Raw genomic sequence first — 26,158 nt, forward strand, 5'->3', positions numbered from 1 at the left:
GACTTTTCCACAGTCGTTAGATAAAGTACTAAACTATATGATCACGAATTTCTTTCCGTAACAGTGTATCTCAACCTCATGACCGTCAATGTTTACATACGTATTTCATTGAATAGAAATTGTTATCAGAAAAGTAACAGCGCTTTTATGTTACATAAAAAGATTACATTACTCGTATAGCCGTGAACAATTGAATACCAAGTAAATTTGCAAATTTTAATTTGATTTTTTACGTGAATTTCCATACAGTATAAAATATTTGTAATTTCATCTATAATAAATTTATTACGAAATTTATCAAAAAATCTATTCGTTTTTGTATCTTTGAAGCCATCGGGTAAACATTAATTTTTTACCGTCACATTACATGGAATATTTGTATTTGAAAATGTTCCAAAATCTGCTTTTTTCATAAAATAGCTTAAACTTTTTTTTAGCATTATTTTAGTAGGGATATTAGAATTGATTTATATAAGTGAGTTTCAACCTTGAATTTTTTAATTTTATGGTTTCAGAGATTCCACCTACTGTGGTACCATGAAAAATTCACTATCCACTTGCGATCTTCAATTCTTCATAATAAATGATGTTTTACCGTTATGACATAGTTCTACTAACCTTATAAAGTGTAACTAATATTGGTATTTTCTGTAGGTTTATTGCTGGTGGTTGTTATTAATTGTCGACATCTTGCATTTTAATATTCATCAGCCATTCGAGTAAAATTGTAATTTTTTTAAGCCACCCATTTTTTATAATCTTCATTGGAGAAGACAAACAATAGTACTTTCCCTTTTGTCTTCCATTAATTATTTACGTATTCATATGTATATTTGTCGATTTATAAATAAGTTTTCTCACATGTTACTTTTTTACTAATCTACCTAAATAGTAGAAATGAAAAATTATAGAAAATTAGATAAATTAATGTTTGCTATAACTTTTAAAATTGTATATTGTTAAACTTCAAAAATAAATGACTTTAAAGTTTTCTTGATGGCACAGTATTAAAGTAATGTCTCAAACCATTGAAACATAGTCAAAAATTTTGAAAATAAGAAAATAACGAAATTGAAAATAAATAGCGTTTTTCTTACACAATACGTCATATAAAGTTTTCCAATATCGGTTCAAAGTATTCAGTTATAACTGATATTACAGAAAAAATATGAAAAGTAGAACATTTGATGAAATTTAACGATAAAGTTAAATTCAAGTGCATCTTGCAAATTGAAATGTGATTGCAAAAAACCGTGGGATAAAGCAATCTTAGCCATTAAGCCCTAGAACTTTACTCGTTTAGGTAGTTTGAGACATTGCACCTACAAGACTTTGCAAACAATGAAACGTAATTATGCGCTCTAAAAGTAAATTGAGCACGCCTCGTTTGCAAAACGGCGCCGAGCGAATCTCGACTAGTGGCGGCGGCACGTGAAAGTAGACCCTCGCTGGCGCGGCGCGTCGGCAGCGCGCAAGAAAGCACAAGTGAATCGTCGTAACTAGGACTTGGCTTTGAGATGTGCCAGGAAGCCACGCGCTCTAATCTTGCGCGTAATGCTCTCCGTAATGAACCAGTTCCCCTGGCTATATCCAGCACTGCAAATCGAGCGTGCTGCATAGCGTACGTCGCAGTCCAGTTACCCGAATCATGAACGCGTCGCCGCTGGCACAGTCGTTGGAGCTTGTACCTGCACATTAATTCACACGGAGATGCGCTTCGGGTTATTGAATATTGAATTAGATCACAGTGATTTTTTAACACTGTGCAAGATTGATTGACGCTGAGTTTATTACTTTTCAATGGACGTTAACGCATTTTTTCATGCTCGTGTACACTGCTTAAGAAGCTTATTTTCAATGTATATATTGATCACGTTATATAAAGCCATCGAAATACAAGTTTAAAATGGAAAAACGAGTTATGGCATTTGTTTACAACTTCATTGAATGAATGTTAAATAGACATACAAACTTGAAAGCCCTTCAAAACCATAAAATCTTAAACAGCAAATGCAGTCTTTTGTTTTATTGTTTTGATGTGGAAGTGAGTAAAGTTTTTATGCACACGCCAACTATAAAACTCTATTGTGGTTGCTCCAACTTTATTACAATAGAAATGTAAACTTGTTTAACCATATAATATTGCTAATAAAAATTAATGTACCGCCATGAATTTCAAAACTAACTCTATGCAATTTATTCGGGATACTTGTTCTTTTATGATGACCGACGCTATTCTCTTTAAGAAGAAAGTTTATTGAATCCTTCCTTGGAATACTTCATGCTTCCTTTTTTACCGCAATTCTCTTATTTGATTTTAATCGTACGTGAACAAATGTCTTGTAAAATAAATTTGTCACGATGAAGAAAATAAGCAGCCCGTTAATTTTAACGTGAAACATAAATTCAATGCTCCATCTGAAACTGTCGAAGATTATCTTTATTCAAATAAGATTATAATCTAATTAATTTAATATTTAACAAAAGTATGAAGATATTCAACAACTAGTTATTACCGGATCATATCGCTATACTTGCCGAAAGATACCCATAGCGTTGAACTCGCTTGCTCGCCGACACGGCAATGTCGTTTATGTAAATTCCATTGCGCAATGTCGTAGACGTCGTCGCACCTTTGCTCAAAATCTGTCCTGATCGGCGGAAGCCGCACCGCGAGAACGATCATCGCTTTGGCGTTGCGAGCGCTCAACTGCAACAGGTCGCGCGGATGCGAGAAAGCGAACGGAAAGATTCGATATCTGCGAGGCGGATTACGCCAGTTTTCTATACCAGCAGCTATCGCGTTTATCTGATGAGGCGCTGGATCTTCATAACAGATTTTTCCTTCGTGGCACGCATGGTCGTAGTTTTTTTTAATGCTTCCTCATTGCCAATAAATGTTTACTTTTGGGAATACTTTAAGATTGCTATTTCATTTACCTGGCTCACCTAATGCCGCTGTAAAAAAAAGTCGCGAGATTGCTCCAGAGAACACTCGGACGTAATGCGCGAGCATAAAGACCTTTGTGAAGCCACCATCGTAGAATAATAGGAAAGCGAGGCCGAAGCGATTTTTTTATGACTAGAACGAGTCATTTTTTGTGAACTGTATTATCCATCGGAGCACATAGCCTATAAATACCTTCCAGTTAGCAGATGCGAAATTCAAGTGAAGTTAAAAGCTCTCTGTGAGTGCGAAGGCGCGGTGCCCTTACCATCATCGTAGAAAACTCATGCAAATAGCAGGCCGCGCGCGAGCGGCTTCAAAGAGGGTGGGAAGTTCCGTTATCGCCGAGGTGACTCGTCTAGACGAGTCGCCTCATCGCTATGCTAATGGCGGTTAAGTAATAGCCACCTTTCCCACCAACTCACGGTTACTTCACTCTATTATGATGCTGTATTAGCTGCGACGCGTCGATACACAATACGTAGTCGAAAAGAATTGTTCTCTTGCTAAAAAAACCGCGACAAAAGATCGACCGCTGAAATGCGGCTGTTGAGCTACTGCCACGGAATTCCAGACTTTTTCTCTTCTCTTGCGTGCGACCGCGCTACAAGAGTGCTGACTGAAAAGTCGGCTTTTAGTGGCTTAATGCGTTTGAACAATGGAAATGCTGGATTGCAAGCCAGTCTGATTTTTGCATGAATCTTTTTATCCATTTGTTTGATGGATGTTTACTTACTTGTCTGCGTTCTATTTGAGGACGTCAATCGTTAGGCCAAACAAATTATCAATTAGCTGGATTTCAAATCTGTATAATTAAAATAATTACTTTTCGGATTGAAAAAAAAATGGTTTTCAAAAATTGCCTTTGCAAGCAATGTAAAAATGATTTGTTTCTGGATTGTTGTCCATTTGGCAATGCTAACCTGTCGAAAACTCAAATTTAAGACCAGAGACGTCATTTGTCGAAAACAATAGTTTCTCAATAGCAAGCATAAATGCGGAAAGAATGCGCCGAACCATTGTCGAAAAGGCATACTTTTGAGCTGTTTGCGCTTGCACCATCTTCGCTAGTGTTTGTGTTTGTGGCACGAAATTTCCCAATCGGAAAATAACGCGCCTAAGCGAATGCAGGATAGGGCAGAGCAAATCCTCATTTCTCGCCGATAGTCAAACAGGAAGTAGTTAAGCGTAATTTTGTTCAAGTAAATGCAGCTATTTTCCCACTCCTTAAAAGACGCATTGTCGGGGGACCTGGGACACCTCGCTAACTATTACGCGTTGTTGGAATCTGCAACGTGTATGATCATAAATAAACAGTACTTGTCTATACAGTCGACTTGTCTACCAATTGGGGAAAATTACCCGTTAACAAATTACTTTTTGCGAGAGTAATAATTGGTTGCGTGTATCTTACTTTGTGTTTTCTACGAAATTTTTTCGCTCGCTCGTAAAAATGTCGGAGATAAATCCTGAAAGATCTATGTGGTAGCGGTAAAATATTATAACATACACGCGTGCGGATGAACTAAACAAATTTTATTAGATATTACTATGTTTTTTTTTCATAATGTTTTAGCCATCAGGTAAGAGCATCGTGTCGACATTTTTGCTTTTTCAAACTTTGCGATCATCTGAACTACCGTTGAATATTCAAATGTGCTTTTAAAGATTCGTGCGAGTTAATTGACTAGACGTAAAAAAGTCTTTTGAAAGTGAAAGAGTTATATTTTAATTGATACTACAATGTTGAAAAGATAAATTGCGTGAAAAATATAATCAATACCACAACATTGCGATTGGTATTATGAAACTCAAACTGTACACTAATTTTATAACGATATAGTTTAATTAATTTTGAAGTTACATATTTGACATACGTGAACAACGGTTTGATGTAAATTTGTCAAAGATCAGTATCGATAATTTTGTTGAAATGTAATAGAACATAAATTATATAGTGCAAGTAAATATTACATTCATATATAACATGTTTATTTGAAATAGAAACAATAGATTTTTTTTGTCATAGTTCGATTAATAAATGTAAATATGTTGTAAACTAAAAATTATTGTTCTTTATAATTTTAAACGAATAAAGTGTTTGAAAAATGTTATTATATAAATGGATCTAGTCAATATTGCCTATTATTATTCTCAAAATGATATCTCATTTTATACATGAGCTAAAAAATAATTTATTTTAACAAATTCAAATGATTTTAGTTGAAAGATGTTCCAAGTACAATGAGAACTAGAGTGACAAAAAGAAGAGTAAAAAAATATTATAATCGCCATTATCTAACCAAACAAATCGTGTCTTAGTTTGCTAACAAAATTGTAAGACCGAAAAGCAAATAAGAGTGAGCGCGTATGTAAATAACATTAAATTTGCATGTCAGCTCTGACAATATTCTTCTTCTTTTTTGTGTATGCGTCGAATTATATATACGCTGAAGTCGGGCGCTGCTAATTGAATCTTATCATCATTGGCTTATACCATTTCTCTTTTACTTATAAAAGCCTTACACACGCTTGGTTGATTTGCGTACGAAACGAAGATGGAAATGTTTCGTGTGGAAAACAAGCCGATCTTGTAAGCATCTATATATAACGCTGAAGTTTCTTAAGGTATATATCAAGATAAGAATCGCTTTTGGATACTTTTGATTACGTTATCTCGCTCGCGAAGAAGAGGCAGGCCATTGATTTTATAAAGTAGCTGTGGATTTGCAACGTTTACACAGATGTAAAATCACATGCACGTGACGTGTTAATATTAACCGATGTAGGTATAACGAAGGAGATAATCATCGCTCTTTTAAATCTCTGCTCTACTAACTTAATTAGATATTAAGGCAATGCCTTAGGCATACTCTTTTTCAATTGAAACGCATAGAATTTTATGTTAGTTTTCAAATATACAGTCACTTGCTAATAGAATGTTGCGTATCTATAAAACATTTAATTTAAAAAATGCTTAATTGTGAAAATGCTGATATTTGCTGAAAAAATCATCATAAAACTTTTTCAAATCTCAATCGAATCTAAACTATAAATGACGTCTGATTGCGATTATCATAACGATCTTTGAATACAAATACACCTCATTACTTCATGATCTGCGATATTCTTTGATAAAGAATCATTTATTACTTATAATGATATGGATTGGCAATAGAAAAACATAGTCTAATCTAGAGCAATCTTAAAAATACTTGAACGTCTCCAACCAAAGAAAACATGAAACGGTGATAATGTGCCCTGTCGAACAGAAATCATCGAGATTAATCGCTTAAAAGTAATGCGAATTCTCAAAAATAACCTCATCTTTACTTTTCTCGAGATTTTCCATCGAAACGAACCGATAGAAAGTTTCGTGCGCTCGATTTTGTCTTATTAGCAGGAAGCACATCTAACGACTCAGCGTGAAATTTAATTTAAATCGTCATGGAGGTCACAAATTAGGCATTTAAGCGTAAAAAGAAGTCGCACGCAATTGAGTGCGACTTCTCGGTTAGTCGTCTTCTTTTTTTGCGGCGCCGCCGCGTGCGCAAAATAGGTGCACGCCGCTCTACGCGACCGAGACGACTTGACCCCGATCATAGTAACTATTCTATTCGCGGAGCTCCAATCTTGTTCTACTTTCGTGCAAATGACCTGTTAACTCAAAATCACTTGTTTATATATTTATTGGAAATACTTTTTCGAATGTAATGTCATTGTTTTTTTTTTTAAAGATCAATGTTCGATGAAAATTTATTAATCTTTTTGAAAAACTTTCCTGAATACGTACTTAGGATTAACTATTTAAAGGAATGATAATCCGGTTTTATACCGTTCTTTTTTACGGTTGAAAGTGAAATTTAAAATTATTATTATTTTGATATAAAATATTTCTTATTTAACAAGCTTTTGAAACTAGCATTTAAAAAAGTTACATCAACTATGATATAAATGTGATTTATATTTTTATTTATTTGCATTGCTTTTCAAGATATTAAATTATCTATTATTGTAAGATCTGGTTCGAAACATACAATTACTTAAAAATTTTACGTGACTTTTTTATTAATTTCTATTCTTATATATTCACTCTACATAGAAAATACTATGGATTTATAAGCATCTCTGTCGGGATGTTAAATTGCAATGCGCTAAATTTATATGCTAATGTCATGGAAGATTAAGAATCCATTTCAGAAGAAATAACATTGGTAGTTGTGTAGAAAGATTTGAAAAAAGCAATTGATGGATAGTTTTACATTACTCAGTTACTTTTTTTAACCCCTTTCACTAGTAATTGATTTATCAGTGTCATTAATCATGACTTACCTTATCGGCATATTCCGTGTTCCGAAGATTCTATAAAATACAAAAGAAAAAATTCTCTTGCTTTCCTCATTTTTCTTCTGAGATTTATGCGTCCAATAGTCGTACCTTTCGCATGACGGAACAATGAAAGTAAACACGGTAAGGTAACATGATAATCTGATTAACAAAATATAATCTTTTATAAATATTACTGTTGATAATTAATAATAGATTTTTTGCAGATAGTAAATTTTATAAAGTTTAAGTATATCGTCAAAATTAGTATATAAATAAGGATTCACTGTAGATTTGAAAAGAAATAACATAAAGAAATCACAAGTTTACAGATTACCGTCGAATGAATCAAGAATGCTGCAAATGGCACTTTTTCCATTAGACTTGTCATACGTATTCTTTGTATAATGAAAGTTTAACTTTGTTTCATGAGCTAAATCACTTTTACTGACGAACCTTAAATAGAGATAAGAGAATCAGTTAAAAAAAGGAAACATCGCGTGATTGCAAAACATAATGAGTATACATCTGCAAAAGGCTATAGTTCCGTATGAACCGACTTGAAAGATCTAAAATGCCGATCTGCTGACAAACTTCCAAGGCGAAGTGTATTCCCGTTGGTATACATACACACACAGCTACAGCAGCGAGTTGTGTACGTTGTCTATAATGCATATACGTCACGTGCCGCCGCTTCTGTACGCGTGCGAAGTAGACGAAGAAGCAGAAGAAGAAGACGAAGCTGGTGGCACATTCGAATGCTCAAAAGTTGGCAGAGAGTGGAGAGGCTCTCCCCGACTGCGAGTATACTTATAGAGGTGAGCGGGTTTCAAACCGATTCAGTCTGCCTTTCGTCCACGCGCCACATTCACCTACACCTCTATACATACAAACAGATCCCTAAGTGATATAACCATATTTTGCCGGCGACGCTAACGTACGCAGGACGACACGCACGCACGCATGCATAGCTGTTTCCTTGTCTTGCGTTTCTTTTATCTTGTCATTTGCATCGTACAATCGGATTCATTTTTCAGTGCATTCTATCGTTCGACTTCAGTGCAGTTGGACGGAATACCGTTTTATCACAGCTAGTGCTTTTGAATGCCTTCGAACGAATAAGTGTGTTTTGCAGGTATGTACACGACTTATATTTTTACATAGCGCTTTTTATAATGCGATAGAAAATTTATAGTTAAGCATTTAGATGTGACTTTGATTTACGAGTTATTAATCAAAGCAAAGATACGATTCAATTGAGATGAACTGATATAGGGGTTGTATAAATCATTTTTAAATGCAATAAAAGTATGAGTGCTCTCATAAAAGCTCTAATCGTTTGCTTGTGTTTTCTCGTGTTGCGTACGTCAAATTCATATTTGGACTTTTATTTCCGTTATCTTGGCTACCTTGCATTTTATGATGATGAATTGCTGAAAAATCATGCGTGACCTTAAAATGCTTTTGATTGCGCGCGGGTTTTCGTGCTGACTAGCAATTGAGCGAACAATTTGTTTTTCTAAAAAGTTATTTCCAAGCATTTTCCTCAAATCAAAAATTAATTTTTTCATGTAGATAGAACTGTGACATTATAGAAAGCTTATATTATCTTTTAGATAAGCTTTTGAATGAATTATTTGTATATCATAGTAATAAATTCGCCTCACTAATGTAATAAAAAATCGTGTTAATGACATTTACACTGTTTCTTTTAAGTTTACAATAAGAGACATTTATAAATTAGTTAATAAAGACACTATTAAAATCAGATTTATTTTGACAAGTTGATATAACTGAAAATATTTTAAAAAATGATCATTAAAATAAAGAAAAACATGATTTTTTTATAAAATGAAAATCTAATTAAAGTTCTAATGATTATCAGTAATGTAATAAGTATTGTACATGCGTACCGCAATTGGAGCATGTGATGTCATAAGAATCTATTTATACTCTAGCAATGAATAATTATCCTTATCAAATGTGGATACGGCTGGAATACTTCTGTCAACTTTTTTTTCACATTGAACGTTGACTCTTGTAGTGTCAACCATATAGAAAGTTGAAAATTCATCATAGAGCGATAAAATATTTGTACTGTAAACAGATATTGTAAATCTCAATTTGGACATTGGCTCATTAATCACAGTAGAATAAAAAGTACGCACGAAATAGATGTAACTCAACATACAAAAATTTGTCGATAAACCAATTATTTAATCGCAAACGAATTGATAACAGATAGCAATAAAAATGGAGCAGGGAGGCGGTATATCAATAATATCGCCACCGAGTCTTACGGACAACAACGTCGGCAAGACAAAGAGTAACGGACTGACTTCAACCACTGCCAACCGCATCATGAGCGCCAAGGAAAAACTTCGCGTACCATGTAAGTAATTGGCAAGTTCTACATATATCTTCTTTTTGTCAATGCCTCACCTAATCCGCCAGTTGATACACGAATTATTAACAATTCATTTCGATTGATACCTAATATGAGAGCTTATTTCAGCAATAAGCTTTGGACTTCATATAAAAGTTATTATTTGATTTGGTTCTTATTCATAATGTGAAAGTTTATGATACGAAAAAGAAAAAGATATATTCATGAGATATTTTACGGAAAGTTAGGAAACTGTGCTATATTTTCATCGGGTTTACGCTTGCTTTGGAAAATTATGATTTTCGAGTTATCATAAAGAGTTCAAGTGCTGACAGAAAATTGAAGAAGCTTTCAACACTCATAACAGGTATCATTAATCTTTGCACTTACATTGGTGAAAATCTCTTAATAGTTTGGCATAGCATATTATTTTTAAATGCAACGTAATTAGATTCTTTCGTTTAGGGAGCTCAGCCATCAACTTCAAAAATTCATTGGTTCACTGTTTTTTCACTGATTTAATAATCGATTTTAGTTATTGCTTTATATAATTGTATTACATTTTATATTACAATTAAAAAGATATGAAGGAATGCTCTGGATGAAATATAAAAAACTTGCGATCTAATCGCAATGTGAAAAAATGTATCCAACATTATCAATATGTTATGGAAAATAATAATTTAATGCATGTCATTTACTCAATGAAAATGAGAATTGAGACTTTTCATATTGCACAATATTATTTTTAAATACAAAAATTCAGTTCTGTTCCGATGCCGTCGAGTACTAGTATTTTTCTAATCAAGTTCTAATTATAAAAAAAATATAAAATAAAAACGCAATTTTAATTGTAATAAAATCATCCATGCTTATTGATCCGGTACTGTTAATAAAGCAATCAATTTTCACGCGAAGAATACAAAAATAAAGAGATTTGCGCTTTCTAACAAGTGAATTTTATAGACCAGATACACCGTAATTCTAGACCACGAGGAAATACACGAGCAAACAATGAACAATGAACGAACCGATCTAGTGATCACAAAAACAGTCGTTAAACGAGTTTTGGAAAGTGTCGCTCGTGAGTACTTGCAAATTAGAGCGAGGGAGTGGAAAATAGAAAGAGACTGACGTAGAAAAAAAATTTCTATGAAAGAAATTGGCCGTTCTTGAGGCAGCTTAGACTCTCAGAGCGTTCGCGATCGTTCCGGCCATTTCTCTGCGAAAAAGAAAGTGCACGAGACAGACGTGTCTGGCAATGATGCACGCGTATACACCAACCACTTAGTCTTTTCAATTATATCTAGATAGTTGAATATCAAAAACCTTCGTTAATTGCTTTGATGATGCTACATATGTGTAATGTCATTGTAGAAATCATTTAATGACTGTTCATTTAAAAATACAAATGTCATTACATTCAACGATGAATAATTCATTTTATGCGAAAGTTTTAAATTGCCAGCTGATATTAAGAAACCAGTTGTTTGAATCGAACACAAGTGCGAAGTGGCGCAACAGGTAATTACAGTAGAATTGGTACAAATCGTGTTTCTTATTCGCATTTTCGTGATTGTAAAAAGGAACCGTTTCCTAACTCGAAACGTGCCCGCAAGTTTCACGGTGCTATTCTGCCTGAAATTTACGAGCGCCCGAGCCAATTCCGCAATCACGTTAACAAATGATTTGTACAACCGTCAGTCAAATTTTCTCACGACTTTTCTTCTGCGTGTGTTAATCAATAAAAAACGATATGACGATACATAGTGAGCAAAGCGGAAGAAAGCATGAGAGAGAAAAACAAAAGCAGATAAATTGGTTGTTGTACGAAGTATCGTTAAAAATAGAATTGACAATTGACTCAATTGAATATCTGCCACGTGCTCGAGCGCACGATCGGCTGTGCAATAGATTAGGCAAAATGCGTGCGAAATGCGATAGTCGTATATTGCTTTTGCAAAGGTTTTAATGACACATAAATTTTCAAGGACGCGATGAAATTAAATGAAAACTAACTAGACGCGGGGATCGTTTCGTACACAATAAGCAGTTTGCGATAAATGTCAATTGTTTTCAATTGCCGCCGGATTCCGTGTAGATAGGATGCATAACTTCAATGAGAGCTGCGCGTAAAATAACTGATTGGGAAATGGTTTCACCGCAATTGCCGTAGAGTTCATTCTCCAAATAATAAATTGCATAGCATCGTGCGTATTCTACGGTTATAATAGTGGTGACTGCTGAAATGTGCAACTAATTGAGTAGTATCTTATTAATTCAAATTGGTCTTTCAATACAATAAAGCCACTTGTACTGATCATTACGGTCTACTTTTACCGTAGTAGATATATACCGTGATTTCCCACGATCATTGATTCTCTTCGATGCGTTAAGTAATTATTCGTATATTTTTTCTAATAATATACTTCCATATTTCTGAAAATCATTTGATGTTTTATTATTATTTTTTAACCAGATCAAAACTGTTTGGATTGAATATAATATTTACGCTAACTGTTTAAATCTTTTTGTATCGACTTAAAATTGTAACCAAGATATAAAATAAGATTGGAGATTCCATATCAGACTTTAATTCCTAATATATTGACATGGAATCACTACGATTACATAAATATTTATAAAATGTATCTCGATCGAGAATTTCAGTTTGTCTTAAATAAATTGAGTTAACTGAGGTGTGCAGAGGCAATATATAATATATCATAAGAGAAACGAAAGCAAGTTAGCAACTCTATTTATTTAGTGTTCCGTAAGTAGATCATAATACACATCATACATATTTCATTCCAGAAAAATGGTTTTTTAAGATGCATATATACCTTGCGATAAAGATAGCTTTTCCTATTTTCTCTATGCTTTTCTAAACTTTAACGGATGGTTAATTGGATTCTATGTATAATACATTACTCGCTTCATTTTACACTAACAATCGCATCTATCTAACACGCGAGAGCAACATTCATAGCTATTTTTGATGGTTAACCTAGTTCGTTAACATCCTTCCTCTTAAATGAGCGAAAGTGCAGCACAACAGAGAAATATCCATCAAAGCACATTTCGCGGTTTCGAAATCAATTTCTAGCAGCGTTTGACAGCTGCTGTTGTTGTTATCGGCGAGAGAAAGAGGAGGAGAAAGAGAGATAGAGAGAGTGTGCGTCAAAATTTCGCGAGAGAGTAAAGAAGATGAGAGAAATTTACGATACAGGTACACCGTTAACTTGAAATTATAACTGATTTAGGTAAAACTAGGGAAGAGCTATTCAGTCACGCTTGAATTAAGAAATCTGTGAATAAAAGCATGCTACTTTATGTTAAGCATCTCAATCCGCCTTAATTGACAAAGAGCTTGAGAAAGCTTCTTCGTGCGTTTTGGAATTTTATGTTCATTAAATTACTGCTGTAACGTAGATCGGCTTACAAATAACTTATCGGCGAGTTTATTGCTTCTTATTGGTTTCTAATTACTAGACTTTAATGATTCGACTTTCTTCTGCATCATCTTTCTACGTGGGTCAGTGAAGTGCGATAGCGTTGAAAACATATTTTATTTATTCTCAACCAAAATTATATCCACAGTTGTTTTTTTTTTAATTTAAATGCAAATTTCGCTTGCGTAAAATCGTAACTTTTCAAGATTTTAATGCTGCATTTGATTTTATAAATGATTATGAAGACTCGTAAATTTAACAAAATTTTAAATACAAGAACTTTGAAAAAGAAAATGAAGTATTCTTTTAACGAATATCTTAAATTGAATTGCAAAATAAGAATTTCAAGCTGTATAAGAGTAATTTCACTTAGAATGCAATATGATTCGATTATTTTACTAAGTAAATAATAATAAAAAAAATAAATAAATAAATGAAAAATAAAGAGTCACATTTCTTCGAAAACATAAAATTGTCGATTCACTTGAATATGCTTTCATTGTTAAGTCGAGGCTAAATGGGCTTATTTCCCATTGCGTTCGAAGTCATTTAAACGCTTTAAAAACTAACAGTTGTTGAGACTTTGTAAATTGCACGAAATTTATTTGAGGTTTCTGCTCGGTTAACATTGTATGCTGATATCTAACCAGCCTTCATACTTTTAACAAATTTCAACTGGTCACTGCGTTTATAAATAAATTTTATTTGCTACACCATTATTCCAATTAAATATTCAACGAATTTTCAAATAACAGAACGATAACAGTACCATTAATTACGTTTACTTTTCGTAAAACTCAACAGACATCTTGATTACGTACTTTGTGCATATAAGCACGAGATTCGCGCGTATACGTCATAAACTCTCGATGAGGGCATTCACCAGTTTCTCGCGAACTTGACCCACTGTCATACTTGTAAGCTGCTCATATATATGCAACCGTCGACTTTTCCGTCGTTCTCTCTTTGACGTGCGCGCCTGAAATACGCCACATGGTGACTGAGGAAACGATAAATATCCCAGAACTTTCGTCTTTATACGCTCAATAATGTATGAAAACTGAGCAACGTGGCAATTTATGGCGGATGCAGAATGCTCGAAGAAACGTAATTTGTTGAGAGGCTTGTAAAGGCGCTTTCTTATGCGCTTACTAAACACTTAATTATCGAGAGAAATGGTTGCATTCAAGAGATAAAAACCTTAAGCTAAAATAGTCTGACACTTATAAATACGCAAACATCGAAGGTTCGTAGTGATGCGTGTACACCTTTCATCGATCAGACCTCATTCCCATCATTCCTGCAAAATCAATGCAGTACCGGTATAATAAGTCAAACGGTTGCACGATAGGCATTACCAATTCGAAAACAATAATGGACAAAAATCGTGCATCTTCATTTGCGATGCAATGAATGACAAATGGTAACGTACGGGACGTATGGAGGGGAAAAATTGAAAGGAACGCGGCAGCATCTCAAGCGAGGAAAGGCATATAGTTCACAGTTTGATTGCATTGTGCAATACGCACCTTAGCGTGCTATTGCTATTCTCTGGGAAAGTGGAGCAGCGGTGGAGTATAGCGGTCCTGCAATAACTCAGACCCTTTTTTCTTCTCTCTCTCTCTCTCTCCCTCTCTCTCTCTCTCTCTCTCTCTCTCCCCCTCTTCTCTGTCTCTCCAGCAACGTGGCAATACAATGCAAATTTACTATAGAAACTTGGGTTACGCATGCTAGTATACGTATATCTTACACCATGGATGAGATAGAGATGCTAGACTTGTGAGAAATGCGATATTACATTCACAGAACCAAAAGTGTAAATACCAATTACGCGAGAGTTACCCTTTCCGGTTTTCTTTATTTTTTTTCTTTATCGATGTCATAGAATTTTCCAAAGAAATTGAAATTTTGTTTAAAAATGAACTTTGAAAATTTGAAATTACAAAATAAGATTTAGAATTTCTAAGAAAATTTGTGTATAAATGCGAATTATATTATGATTTAATAAACGTGTATTCTCTTATTGAATGTTTTTAATGCAAGGCTCATAAAATTCATTAATTATTATGCCATTTATTAAAATCAATTTAAGAATCAAAAATTTCATTCTATTAGGTTGCTCGTTTGTTCTACCAAATCGACATCATTACTAACAATAACATTCTTTTTTTCACCTCTTTTTAATTGGTTACTGATATTTTCATCATGTCTATAAACTCGTAGTTTATGATAATTTGTGGACTCATCAGGTCCATTGGCGGTTCATCTAAAAATATGTCGTACTCTTATCGGTTCAAATTTCCCATTTCCAGGTTCATGGACATACTTTAGCCGTGGATCGTAATCGGCTTCTGCAAACTTCTACTCGGTATCTAATAATTTGGTCTCTGTCGATTTATTTTCATCGCTATGATTTTGATAGTTTCGACTGGTTCAATGTCGAATGAATCTTTATAGTTTACGGTTTTGCCATTCAGCTAAGAATTCTCTGTAATGCAGTAGAAATGTATATCGCGCAGAGCGACAAAGTTACTAGTTATAAATTGGCAAACAAGAAAATAATTTTCAGTATTGAACGCATGAATTCAAATAATCATCACTAATTCAAATTAATAATTACCGAAACTCTTTAGTTACGGAATTCGGTCAAAAATGGTTACCAGACATTTTGAAAGGTCGAGGATACAAAATATTAAGAGTACCGAAGTCAAATAATGAGTCTGTTTCATAATTTAAGCGATGATTTAATTATTCACTGATAAGTCCTTTTAATAAATATTATGCAGACATTATAAGAGAAAGAAGTGGCATTCGCTTAATTAAACAGAATTTTGATAAGCATACTTTTCGTTTTAATTTCAATTTATCCGATTATTTCCTCGTTCACTTTTGTTAACTACATTTCAATTATATTGCAAAAATATAAAATTCCTTTTTTTTAATAATTCATAATTATGAGTTCATATTTATACTGCTGACGTTAAAAGATATGTCATATCATTATAATATAAAAATATATACTATTTAGTATATAAAATAGCAGTTGAAAATATATTGAAACGACGCAAACAGCCGAATTAATTACAAGTTATATTATTCAATAGCTAGAAAAAATTATTTGATCAATCGTCTATTTGATACCACCTGTTGCATCGAATCGGTTTTATTAGAGTAGAACACTACTTTTGCCTTGGTCGATAGAGCAGTCAGCCGTTTTCACTCGCCGTGTGTTTCATTCTAATTGCAAACAAGTCATATATTTTACGTTGACTGTACGAGATGTCAGATGTCGTTCTGACCAACATTTTATTGCGCGTAATCTGGCAATGTATTTTTTTATAAACCAATAAAACTACTATCTATTTAAATTATTGTATTCTTAAAATTCAATTATTTGTCAATGCTCAGCGAGTAATCGCTATCTAAATTATAAGTAACCCGTAAATCCTAGGAGAAAACCTCAAAAGTGTAAATAACAAAGTTCTTGTCGCTAATCCTGTCGGAAGTTTGCGTAAGACTGCTTGCGAGTTTGAATAAAACGGTAAGAGGGTGAATGAATTAACTTGGTCAGCTGAGTATACACTTTTGTTTTGAGCCGATCGCGATAGTAATTAAGGCCGCTCCGCGTGTCTCCCGAAGCCGTCGGTAATTAGATGTTACTTTCGCGGCAATTATGCAGGATCGCTTGCGCTTTACTTTTAATTAGTCTAGAACAGATAGCGTCGTAGCCCCTTGCCCAAGTGGCGCGCGTTTAAAGTTCGGGAACTTGTATACGCATCCACAGCTAATGCGGAACTCACTCGTCTTTGACAGTCGAATGCTCGACTCGCGTTTGAAGCTTTACAGCGGGCAAATATTGTTATCGCCTGCGTTTCCGCTTGATCGATTTGGCATCGCGTCGACCCCTTCGCCGTGCATACACGTCGGTAGATTAGACATCGTGCAATCGCGGACGGCGCGGCGAGTGTCGTCGGTCGCGATTAAAGAAAAATTCGCCCCGTCCGCGAATAACCAAGGCATTAGCATCGAGCGCTGCGACTTATCTCGCTTGGCCGAGAAATCGACGCGCCGCTGACTTGACTTCGTAATTATGCGCATGCTACGCGAACTCGGAAATGATCAGGTGCAATAATTATCCAACGATCCGCAATAGCCGCGTGCGCGCCTGCGCGAGATTCAAACGAGCTTTTAATTATTGTTCTATTTTGGTCGCGTGGCGTAAACGCTCGTAGATAAGGAGAACAAAAAATGCTAAACGTTACGGATATCATGTAGGCTTAACGATGCATCTAATTAAAAGACGGTGGATCCTGCACGCTTGACTTATTATATAAGCGCTAAGCCGCATAAATTAACGGAGAGCGAGTCATTGTTTGGCATTATGCTCTATTTTCAAACGAGCTTACGCGTATTGCAAATTATCGTATGCTCTAGTTTATGAACTTGCAAAAAATCGATCAGACGAGCCTACTAATTACACATAAAATCTGAATTTTAACCACTTGTGCTGGTTCGAGTCCCCGCTAACCTTGTTAAAAAAAAAAGAAAAAACCGATCTATCGAAGAAAAAAACGCGGATCTTGAGTGTCGCACCACTGTTAACGAATCCAATTATTCAGCGAGGAAAAGCGGCACTCCGTTTCACGAGACAATCGATATAGAGAAATTTAAAAATCGCAGCGTTCTCTAGTTGACGCGCCCGCGCGACTCATTCTCAGAGAGAGAGAGAGAGAGAGAGAGAGAGAGAGAGAGAGAGAGAGAGAGAGAGAGAGAGAGAGAGAGAGAGGCGTGGGCGATTATTTTTCAACGTACGGAAAAAAAATCAACAATGGTTATACCTACCGCTCTTTTTGCATTCTTTACTCGTCAAGCGCGCGGATTCTATGTCAATGGAGCTCCACTCGGTTTGATTTTCTTGTTAGCACGAATAAGTAAAAGAAATGTTTGTATTCTCTGAGTGTGATATGGAAAAATTGCCGACGAATTTGTTTTTCCATTGCTATCAAATAATGGCAGGTATTTAATTGACATATGAAAATATTCAAAAAGTAATCGGTTAAAATGCATTGAAAGCTACCTCTATTACTTCGACAAAGACGGTGTAAATAAGTTCGGAAACCTTACATACAATTACATTGAATTCACTGCGGAAATCGAAAAAGTCTCGTTTGATGTATGATGTTTTTAAATTGCTTTAACGTATTTGCCAACTCTTGGCGAAACTTCTCTGGAATCTGATAGAAAATCCAGTTTCCAGGCTAGTATTTATTCTAAAAAAAAAATATACCGTGACGTTGAGAGCGTTTACCTTTCTTCCGCTATCGTCAATCCGGAATAACTTGTAATGTTTATTCAATTGTAAACGCTCGGAAACTTCGTGGAATATTCTTTAGAGACTCGCATTCGAAATGATCGCTCAAGTATCGCAGCGTTGAAGCTCCAATGTTCAATCAATTTACAAAACTAACTTTTATAAATCGAGAAAATAATCGACTTCCTCAAACGAAATCATTCGGTTTAATCTGCGCAGCTAATAAGTTCTAGTTTCAACGAATGCTACGGCAAAACTGGTAGCTTTAGAGCGGACACGGCGCATAATGTGAATCCCGCAGCTCGTCGTAGTCGCCGGGCCCTCCCGTAAATTAAATCGCGTAGACTTTGGCGAAGCTCATCTGCACACGCGACGCGGTGGTAGCGTATATATGTATACGGATGAAAAATTGCCTGGGCTTTTGTCCCGGAGCGCGAAGAGTGTATCCTTGCCAGTGCCAGAGCCAACCTCCTCCGACCCATTATGTCTGCATATTTCATCGCCAGCTAGCCGCGAGAACTCTTGATCATACTCTCTGCGCTCCGCCTTTTCTCCGGCTCTCTCTCTCTCTCTCTCTCATTGCCAACTTTTCAGACAGACTTGCTTGTTTGGCCTTTTTCTTTTCTTCTTCTCTTCCTTACTTTAATGACTTGCAAGAGTTTTTCTTTATAAAGCACGTTGGCTGTCCTTAGGCACTACAGAAATGTGATTAACTTTGATATACGCGCATCAAATAGTGCACTAATTATCCGAAATTTCTTGGCACCTATTTGTCGTTGCTGGAATCCGGAAGGATTCGTAATGCTTTTCCAGTCGCATCGTGATGACCAGGCGAGTTTATAAGATTTTCAAATGAATTGCGCGAATTTACGCCGGTTAAAGCCATCCCTGCCAATGTGTGCGCGAACGCGCTTCTGCAGCGGAAAATTCGGGGAATTTAGGATAGTCTGACCAAGGCGAAATTTGAAATTCAAGTTGTCGAGATTACGCCCGGATAAATTTGTACGCTAGGGTTGGCCGTGAAGCTTGCGACAGAAAATCAAGTTGAATTAGAAGCGACGCGCAGCCAGCAGGAATGTATGTAACGCTCGGCAGCGTATATAAGGTTACACTTTGTTCCCCGGTTCGCGAAAATACTCTATCAATTTGTAATATTTAATGAATATTTATCAGCGACTTGAACTTAGATTAATTTTGTACTCGGTCGTGAAAAACAACGAGAGGAGTAGCTCGCTTGCTCCAAAAATAACGTCGCAAACTTTCCAAGCGATCGTTCGACTTAAAAATATTGCATTCTTACCGGAATAAATAATTCACGAACGTATCAGCGAGACAGTGATACTTTGCGTCAAAGCATTCAAATACGTCACGGACTCTCTTAGAAAGAAAGATGTCGATGGAAACCGCAAATTTCATCGAGTCCACATAAAAGACGGGCGCAAAATAATTGCGCTCCAACGTCGCGCGAAGCCTCGTGTCAAAGGCTCTTCGCTCAATTTTCACAGCTCGAAAACCAAGGGCGAAACACACGCGCCTTTCTCTCTCGCAGCCGCGCTCAGAGCGCGCATAAATTTCGTTTGAAGTCAAGGCTAATCCAAATGCAAATGATATCCGATATTCCGGCGGGCGGCAACGTCGTCCCGTCATTTCGCGCTTCTTCGAGTCGATTACATAAGCCGCTTCTTTCTTTCCGCTTTCTCAGTTATAACGTGGGAATATGCTTATACATGACGCAAAAAACATATCATAATATTTGATATTTTTTTTTCATCTATGATAGTATATGCATTAGGAAAAAAATTGTTTTATAAAAAACGAAGACATTGAAACGAATTTAAAAGCACATCGCCAAAACGTTTGATCGTAAATTTGTCTCATCTTAAGTTTGAATAATGAACCTCTCCAAAGGCAATGTTCAAGTGAAAGAAGTAAAGGACCTTTCGTGAACATCAATTTGAACTTCCTTCCTAAAACGACTTAAATTTCAAGACTTCTTGACAAGTCTTATAAAACTTGCATTATTCAAATGTATTGCGGCTACATGATAAGTCCATATAAATTCCTTGGACCAAACTGGGTTAAACAAGAAAACCTAGCAAGTACCCATTGGCTCTAAAAGAGTATTCAAAACTAAGCAATGCATAATTTGTCAAGCGGCAGCGGCTTATAAAATAAATTTTGAAAAAGAAACTGGTATCGCATAAAAATAGAAATACAATTGAAAAGCGCACGGGGCACAACGTTTCATGTGAGCACACATGTAACCGTCCGATTAATTGGCTTCTCTCTCTCATTTTTTCTGTTTTTGCTCGCGAAGCATCGACCCCACACGACTGCCGGCGATCTGCATAAGCCGAGCTTTCATGTAAATTCAGCCGCGACGGCCTGACCCGCGTCGCGTCGGGCGTCGATAATCGAATTCGGCGCTGCTACTCTCTCGCTCGCTCGCTTTCCAACTGCACTGCGAGGAATCGCGTTCGCGACCAACTTTTGCCACCAAGTTTTCTGTTTGCAGCAACCCCCCCCCCCCCCCCCCCCCCTGCCTCGTCATCTCGCTGCATTATGCATGCGAAACATCTGCAGCCGCTCGATTTGCAGCCTGGAAAAGCTGTTTCGTTCGGGAGTTTAACCTATTTTTGCTCTCCCATCCTGCCCCGCCGCAGTTATGAATAAAGTAGTGCAGCTCCCCGCTGCTGTCTAGTTTCGTTTGCGAGCATCTCCTTTTCCGTTTCTTATCCCGATCGCGAAGCTAATGTCGCATGAAAAATTGAAAATGAAACGCTAATTTGAGTGACGCCCGGGTCCAAGTGTAGCGCCAGGACAGTCAAGCTTGCAGCAACGGAAATGTTAATTTCCGCATTCATATGATTGCCCGCGCGAGTGTCTCCGTATTTTCGATTCATAAATTTTCAGCCGACGCTGCGAGACTGCGAAAAGTACGCGGAGCAGCGCAATCATGCCCCAGCTTGTTGAGCGTCGTTCTGTGCTCTCGCAGCGAGCTCGAGGATTTACTGCTCTTTGAGCTTACTTTTTGTTGCCTTGACAAATTCCATCCGATTCGCCAAACTTTTGACATTTCGGCCTCTTTGGAATGAGTTAGCTGTTTCGTTGTTTGTCTTCGTTAACATGGCTAATGGACTTTTGGCATTGCGAAACGTTTTATTTCAAACACGTCACTGCAAATCTTTTGCGTTTAATTTTGTATTGCGAATTCGAGCGAAAATGGTAACGCTGTTTTTAGGGAATCGAGGTCAGAACTGGATTGAAAATATTAAGCGAAATTGTATCGTCGAATGAAAATGTTTTGCATTGATGTTATTTGAGACGCGCAAGTTATGCGCATATATTTTGAGAGCGGATGAAAGCATCGACTAAATGTTCGAAAAGCGATAGAAAAAGGAATACAAACAGCGTGTACCCTTTGAGGTGAATTTTTCGAGAGGAAGTATATTAAAAATTGAATAATCGATTTATGTTTCAGGGACCAAACCAGATGGCTCAGCAGTGGAGTGGATTAAAAAAGGCGTTGCCGAAATGATTGGCACAGCGATATTGGTGTTTCTGGGTTGCTTAGGATGCGTCGGCAGTTTGGGAAACGTACCGTCTTATCTTCAAATGTGTCTCAGCTTTGGTTTCGCTGTCGTCATCGCAATCACGGTACAAATTCAATGTTTTCTACGTAATATTTTAAAAATACCTGCCATAAGCAAGCCTCTCTATCGCCCAAATGAAATAAAACAACCGCGACATTCCAAAGTGACAAGAGGTGCGCAGCGCATTATGCATAGCTCTACTAACATAATTCCATGATTTACCTTTGCAGTGTGTGGCTCACATTAGCGGCGCACACATAAATCCAGTGATTACGGTGGGAGCAGTCGTTTGCGGACAACAATCCTTACTATCCGCTCTAGTTTACTTCATGGGCCAGACAGCTGGCGGAATCGTAGGATACGGCTTACTCAAGGTATAGCTCATGTAACAATTTACGTTGTTCCATTACGTAGAAGCTCTTAATAATAATCGTCGTTGAGTAAATGATCGTTCGGACATTTTTAACAATATTCTCTGTGCTCGCTTCAGTTGATCACCCCATCCGACTACCTGCACGGCGGCGACCCATTGACCGCCTCGAATTTCTGCGTAACAATGCTGCATTCGAAGGTGTCGTTATTGCAAGGCTTTCTGGCCGAGGTACTTGCCACCGCAGTGCTTGTGTTTATGTCGTGCGCGGTCGGCGACATACGCAACTCCCGCAACACCGACTCCACGGCCATTAAGTTTGGCTTGGCCGTTGCTGGGCTTTGCTTCGGCTTTGCGCCCTACACTGGCTGCAGCATGAACCCTGCGAGATCCTTTGGACCGGCTTTATTCAACAATCAGTGGACCGACCACTGGATCTTCTGGTTTGGTCCGTTTGCCGGCGCCTTGCTTGGCTCGCTGCTGTACAAAACTACGTTCATTCAGAAAAGCAAGCAGGAGATTACTATCACACCTGAGAATGGCGTGTAAATTTGTGAATATCAGGTGAGCATTAAAACAGTTTTTTGTAGTGGATTGATTGCATTGAACGGTTTCCCTTGAAACTTTATCGTAAAATTAGCAAACAAAAATTAAATTCGTTAAAGTCGAATCATAAAATTCATACAGATCCAACAGCTTTCTCCTACGAAATCATCTAAACCATTCTTTTCGCTCTCGATATCGTTCAAAGCTTTTCCAAACCGATGCATCGAAATCCGTTACCGGTGGTCAGCCCCTTCCCTGCCGAACTCTTGCGGGGGGAATCTCTATCTCAGCAAGACCAGCAGGTTTGCCGTCTGCATAGACGAGTGAACTTGTAGTTGCGTCCACTTTGTGTACTTCGCTCCTAGGAGGTTTGATTAGCCTTAGCTGCCTTTGACCAACGTCTGAGTTGGGGAAAGAGGGGGAGAGAGAGTGAGAAAGAGCTCTCACTACTTTTAACGAGTTCCCTGAGATGCACTTGCAAGCCATTTTTAGTTTTTCGAGTCGCTCTCCTGTCCGAGTGTACTCTTGCTTTGACTTTTCCTTTAAGTCGCAACTTTAAGTAGTTGTCGTTTTACTCTATCAGCTAGACTTTTTTTGGGGGATTTTTCAAGAAGCTTAGAGAGTATTTTAAGTATACTATTCTTAAGTTTTAGAAACGTTAATAATTATGTGAATGATTCGTTTAACATATATCTATCAATTGTTTTGTCAGTGATAATGACTGCGCTAATTGCTTATTTTTTGGTGATTTGTTCTATACCTATGTTACTAAATTAACTAAAAATACCTTTATAGCGACTTACATTATAATCGCACTTACGATTTTTTCTTATACAATGAAAAGTGTAAGTATCTAACGACAAAACTTAACGCTAATAACATCTTTTAATTACTCGAAAATTGAGGTTTATATGACAGCTACGTTGCAATTTTTGTAATTTGGCCGATTGGCAAAGTTCCAACTTTGTTTTAGCATTTATTTATCTTTAATTTTTTAAATGATTCAATATAACGATACTGTATGCACAATCTATATTGATATTTTGTTGTTCAAAAAATTGGATCTATTCAGTTACTTTTTTTTAATCAACTAAAATTATTCCATTTTAATGTTCAATTTTTAGTTGGTATGGACTTTTCCGCTCAAACTTAGACTGTTATTTATTTATAGTAACTCACATAGTTATTATTCATAATTAAATATTATAATATAATTATAATATTAGTGCGATAGTTGATTTTATATTCATCTAATAACCCTAAACTCTATATGAGACTGATAACTGGTGTCACTTATTTTTTATTTACATCCGTTTGTTTAATGTATAGTCTGCATTATAACATAAAATAGATAAATTAATGAAAATTTATTAGATATTTTATTACGCTTACAGATCCGTCAGGTCAAGGAACCTATCTACTATTAGTCAGATAAAAAAAGTTTGAAAGCAAAATACAACGTTTGTTATCTGTCGGGCATACGAAAAACTGAACTCATTCAAAGAGAAAAAATTTAATAGAATCAATGATCTATACGTCGAGATCCACTAAACGCTGAATGCTGACAGTCTTCTTTTAGCCACTGCATGAGAAAATAGGAATATAGAAGAAGAAAAGAAAACAAGTTGTGGATGTGTGCAAGGCTGGGCGTTGAAAATATTTTCGAGGAAAGTTGGCAGACGTCAACCGGAAGGAAACCTGTTTTATTTAGCTTTTGACTATACAATATATCTTTTTAACTAAGCTTATAAGATAATTTTAGAATTGGCGACATTATTATTTAATCTCGCATATCGATTTTAATAATCAGGATTGTTTGCTTGTCAAAATTATTTATGAGTCTGTGATTTTCATGTTAGATAAAAAAAATATAAACTCAAACAAAAAGCGGAAAATGTCATTTTAGTATAAGTGCTTCTTGTAATTGTCGGTTCCATAAAAATGATTTATTTTTAAGGTTATTGTTTATTTGGTTAGAAAATTATTCATCAGTAAAATGTTAATCAATATTTATTTACTATTAAAAATTAGAAAGATAAACTAATTATTACCATCAAAGAAAACGTGAATTTCTATTAAAAAAAAGCATAGTAAAAAACGATGTACATAGTTTTAAATCATTCGATTATAGGTACTATAGATTAATATTTTTTAATTTTATTATTATGCATAATTATTTCTTTACATAAATAGCATCATGGTGCATGAATTTTTAGTATACTACAGTATTGTAGATTATTTTCGAACAGTTTCATTTAATCAATCAATATTACGATTAAAATTTATGACAGCAAATTATTTATTAAGGAATCTTAGACTATAATTCAACTGAAATTATAATTAATTTAAAAGTCTTTTAAATAGACCATTCGGCTAAAATTTTAATTTTATAAGTAAACTTTTATATACTTATATTATTGTTTGTGCGATGCAACTAAAGATAGATTTTATAAAAAATATCAAAACAAAAGTTGAATTTTGATATCAATATGAACAATATTTTTGAAAAAATGTAACAAAATGACTTTATTACGATATCAGTATTAATTGCAGTTTGAAATTAAGGAAATTTATCGAAATTTATCCCGCCTCAGATATTTTTATACTGGATGAAAGTATTTTTAGTTGAATAATTTTATTATCGTTTATGTTTATTAATGTAACTTTATATGAAATAAAAACATATACTTTCAAACAAAAATGTTAACAATTGTTTTTTTTATTATTTCAACTACATTTTACTGTTAACTTAATTCTTTTTAGCTGCATGCAAAAAGTGTAACAAAGTTAATCGTGAAACCGCTTAGTAACACATGAACCAAAACAAGGCAAACTGGTGAAAAAAAGTGTGTTCCATTGGTGTATGGTATTATTACGGTAGAATAAAAGTTGGCAACAGACATGCAGCTGGAAAGCTCTGCGTGCATTTGCTCTCTCTTTCCCTCCCCTTTCGTGTGTCAGCAGCGCGTCCCGAGTGAGCTTAACGAATTTCGAAATAATGCAATTAGTCCGTGCGTTTTCCGGAAATTAGCCCCGTCACGGGATGCTTGGTCCGCGCGAAAGTTTTAATTGTAGCCAGACGCGTTCACGTATAATGGCATTTCACCGCACACACCGTCAAATGTGTCACCTGCAATTCCCGAATAAGTTGCGCGCAAATGCACGGTGACCCCATGAATTCCCAATGATTTTCAGTTGCCAAGTAGAACCTCTTGCTGTTTGATTAT

At 35.9% G+C, this 26,158-nt stretch overlaps 1 protein-coding gene across 2 annotated transcripts; it reads left to right on the forward strand.

Moving 5' to 3' along the window:
• The first annotated feature begins 8,017 nt into the window (after window positions 1-8,017).
• Window positions 8,018-25,096, forward strand: LOC131668649 (aquaporin AQPcic-like). Of its 2 annotated transcripts, none has more exons than XM_058942999.1 (7): window positions 8,018-8,091; window positions 8,311-8,408; window positions 9,515-9,665; window positions 21,904-22,079; window positions 22,246-22,389; window positions 22,506-22,949; window positions 24,326-25,096. In XM_058942999.1, the coding sequence occupies exons 3-6, from the start codon at window positions 9,527-9,529 to the stop codon at window positions 22,932-22,934; spliced, it is 888 nt and encodes a 295-aa protein (XP_058798982.1). In that variant the 5' UTR covers window positions 8,018-8,091; window positions 8,311-8,408; window positions 9,515-9,526; the 3' UTR covers window positions 22,935-22,949; window positions 24,326-25,096. The 2 variants fall into 2 exon arrangements, with proteins under 2 accessions (XP_058798982.1, XP_058798983.1); XM_058943000.1 differs by lacking the exon at window positions 8,018-8,091 and adding an exon at window positions 8,135-8,210.
• The last annotated feature ends 1,062 nt before the right edge of the window (window positions 25,097-26,158 follow it).

The sequence above is a fragment of the Phymastichus coffea genome, unplaced genomic scaffold (genome assembly GCF_024137745.1).
Source record: "Phymastichus coffea isolate CEN01 unplaced genomic scaffold, Cenicafe_Pcof_1.1 PCOF00082, whole genome shotgun sequence".
Lineage (NCBI taxonomy): Eukaryota > Metazoa > Arthropoda > Insecta > Hymenoptera > Eulophidae > Phymastichus > Phymastichus coffea.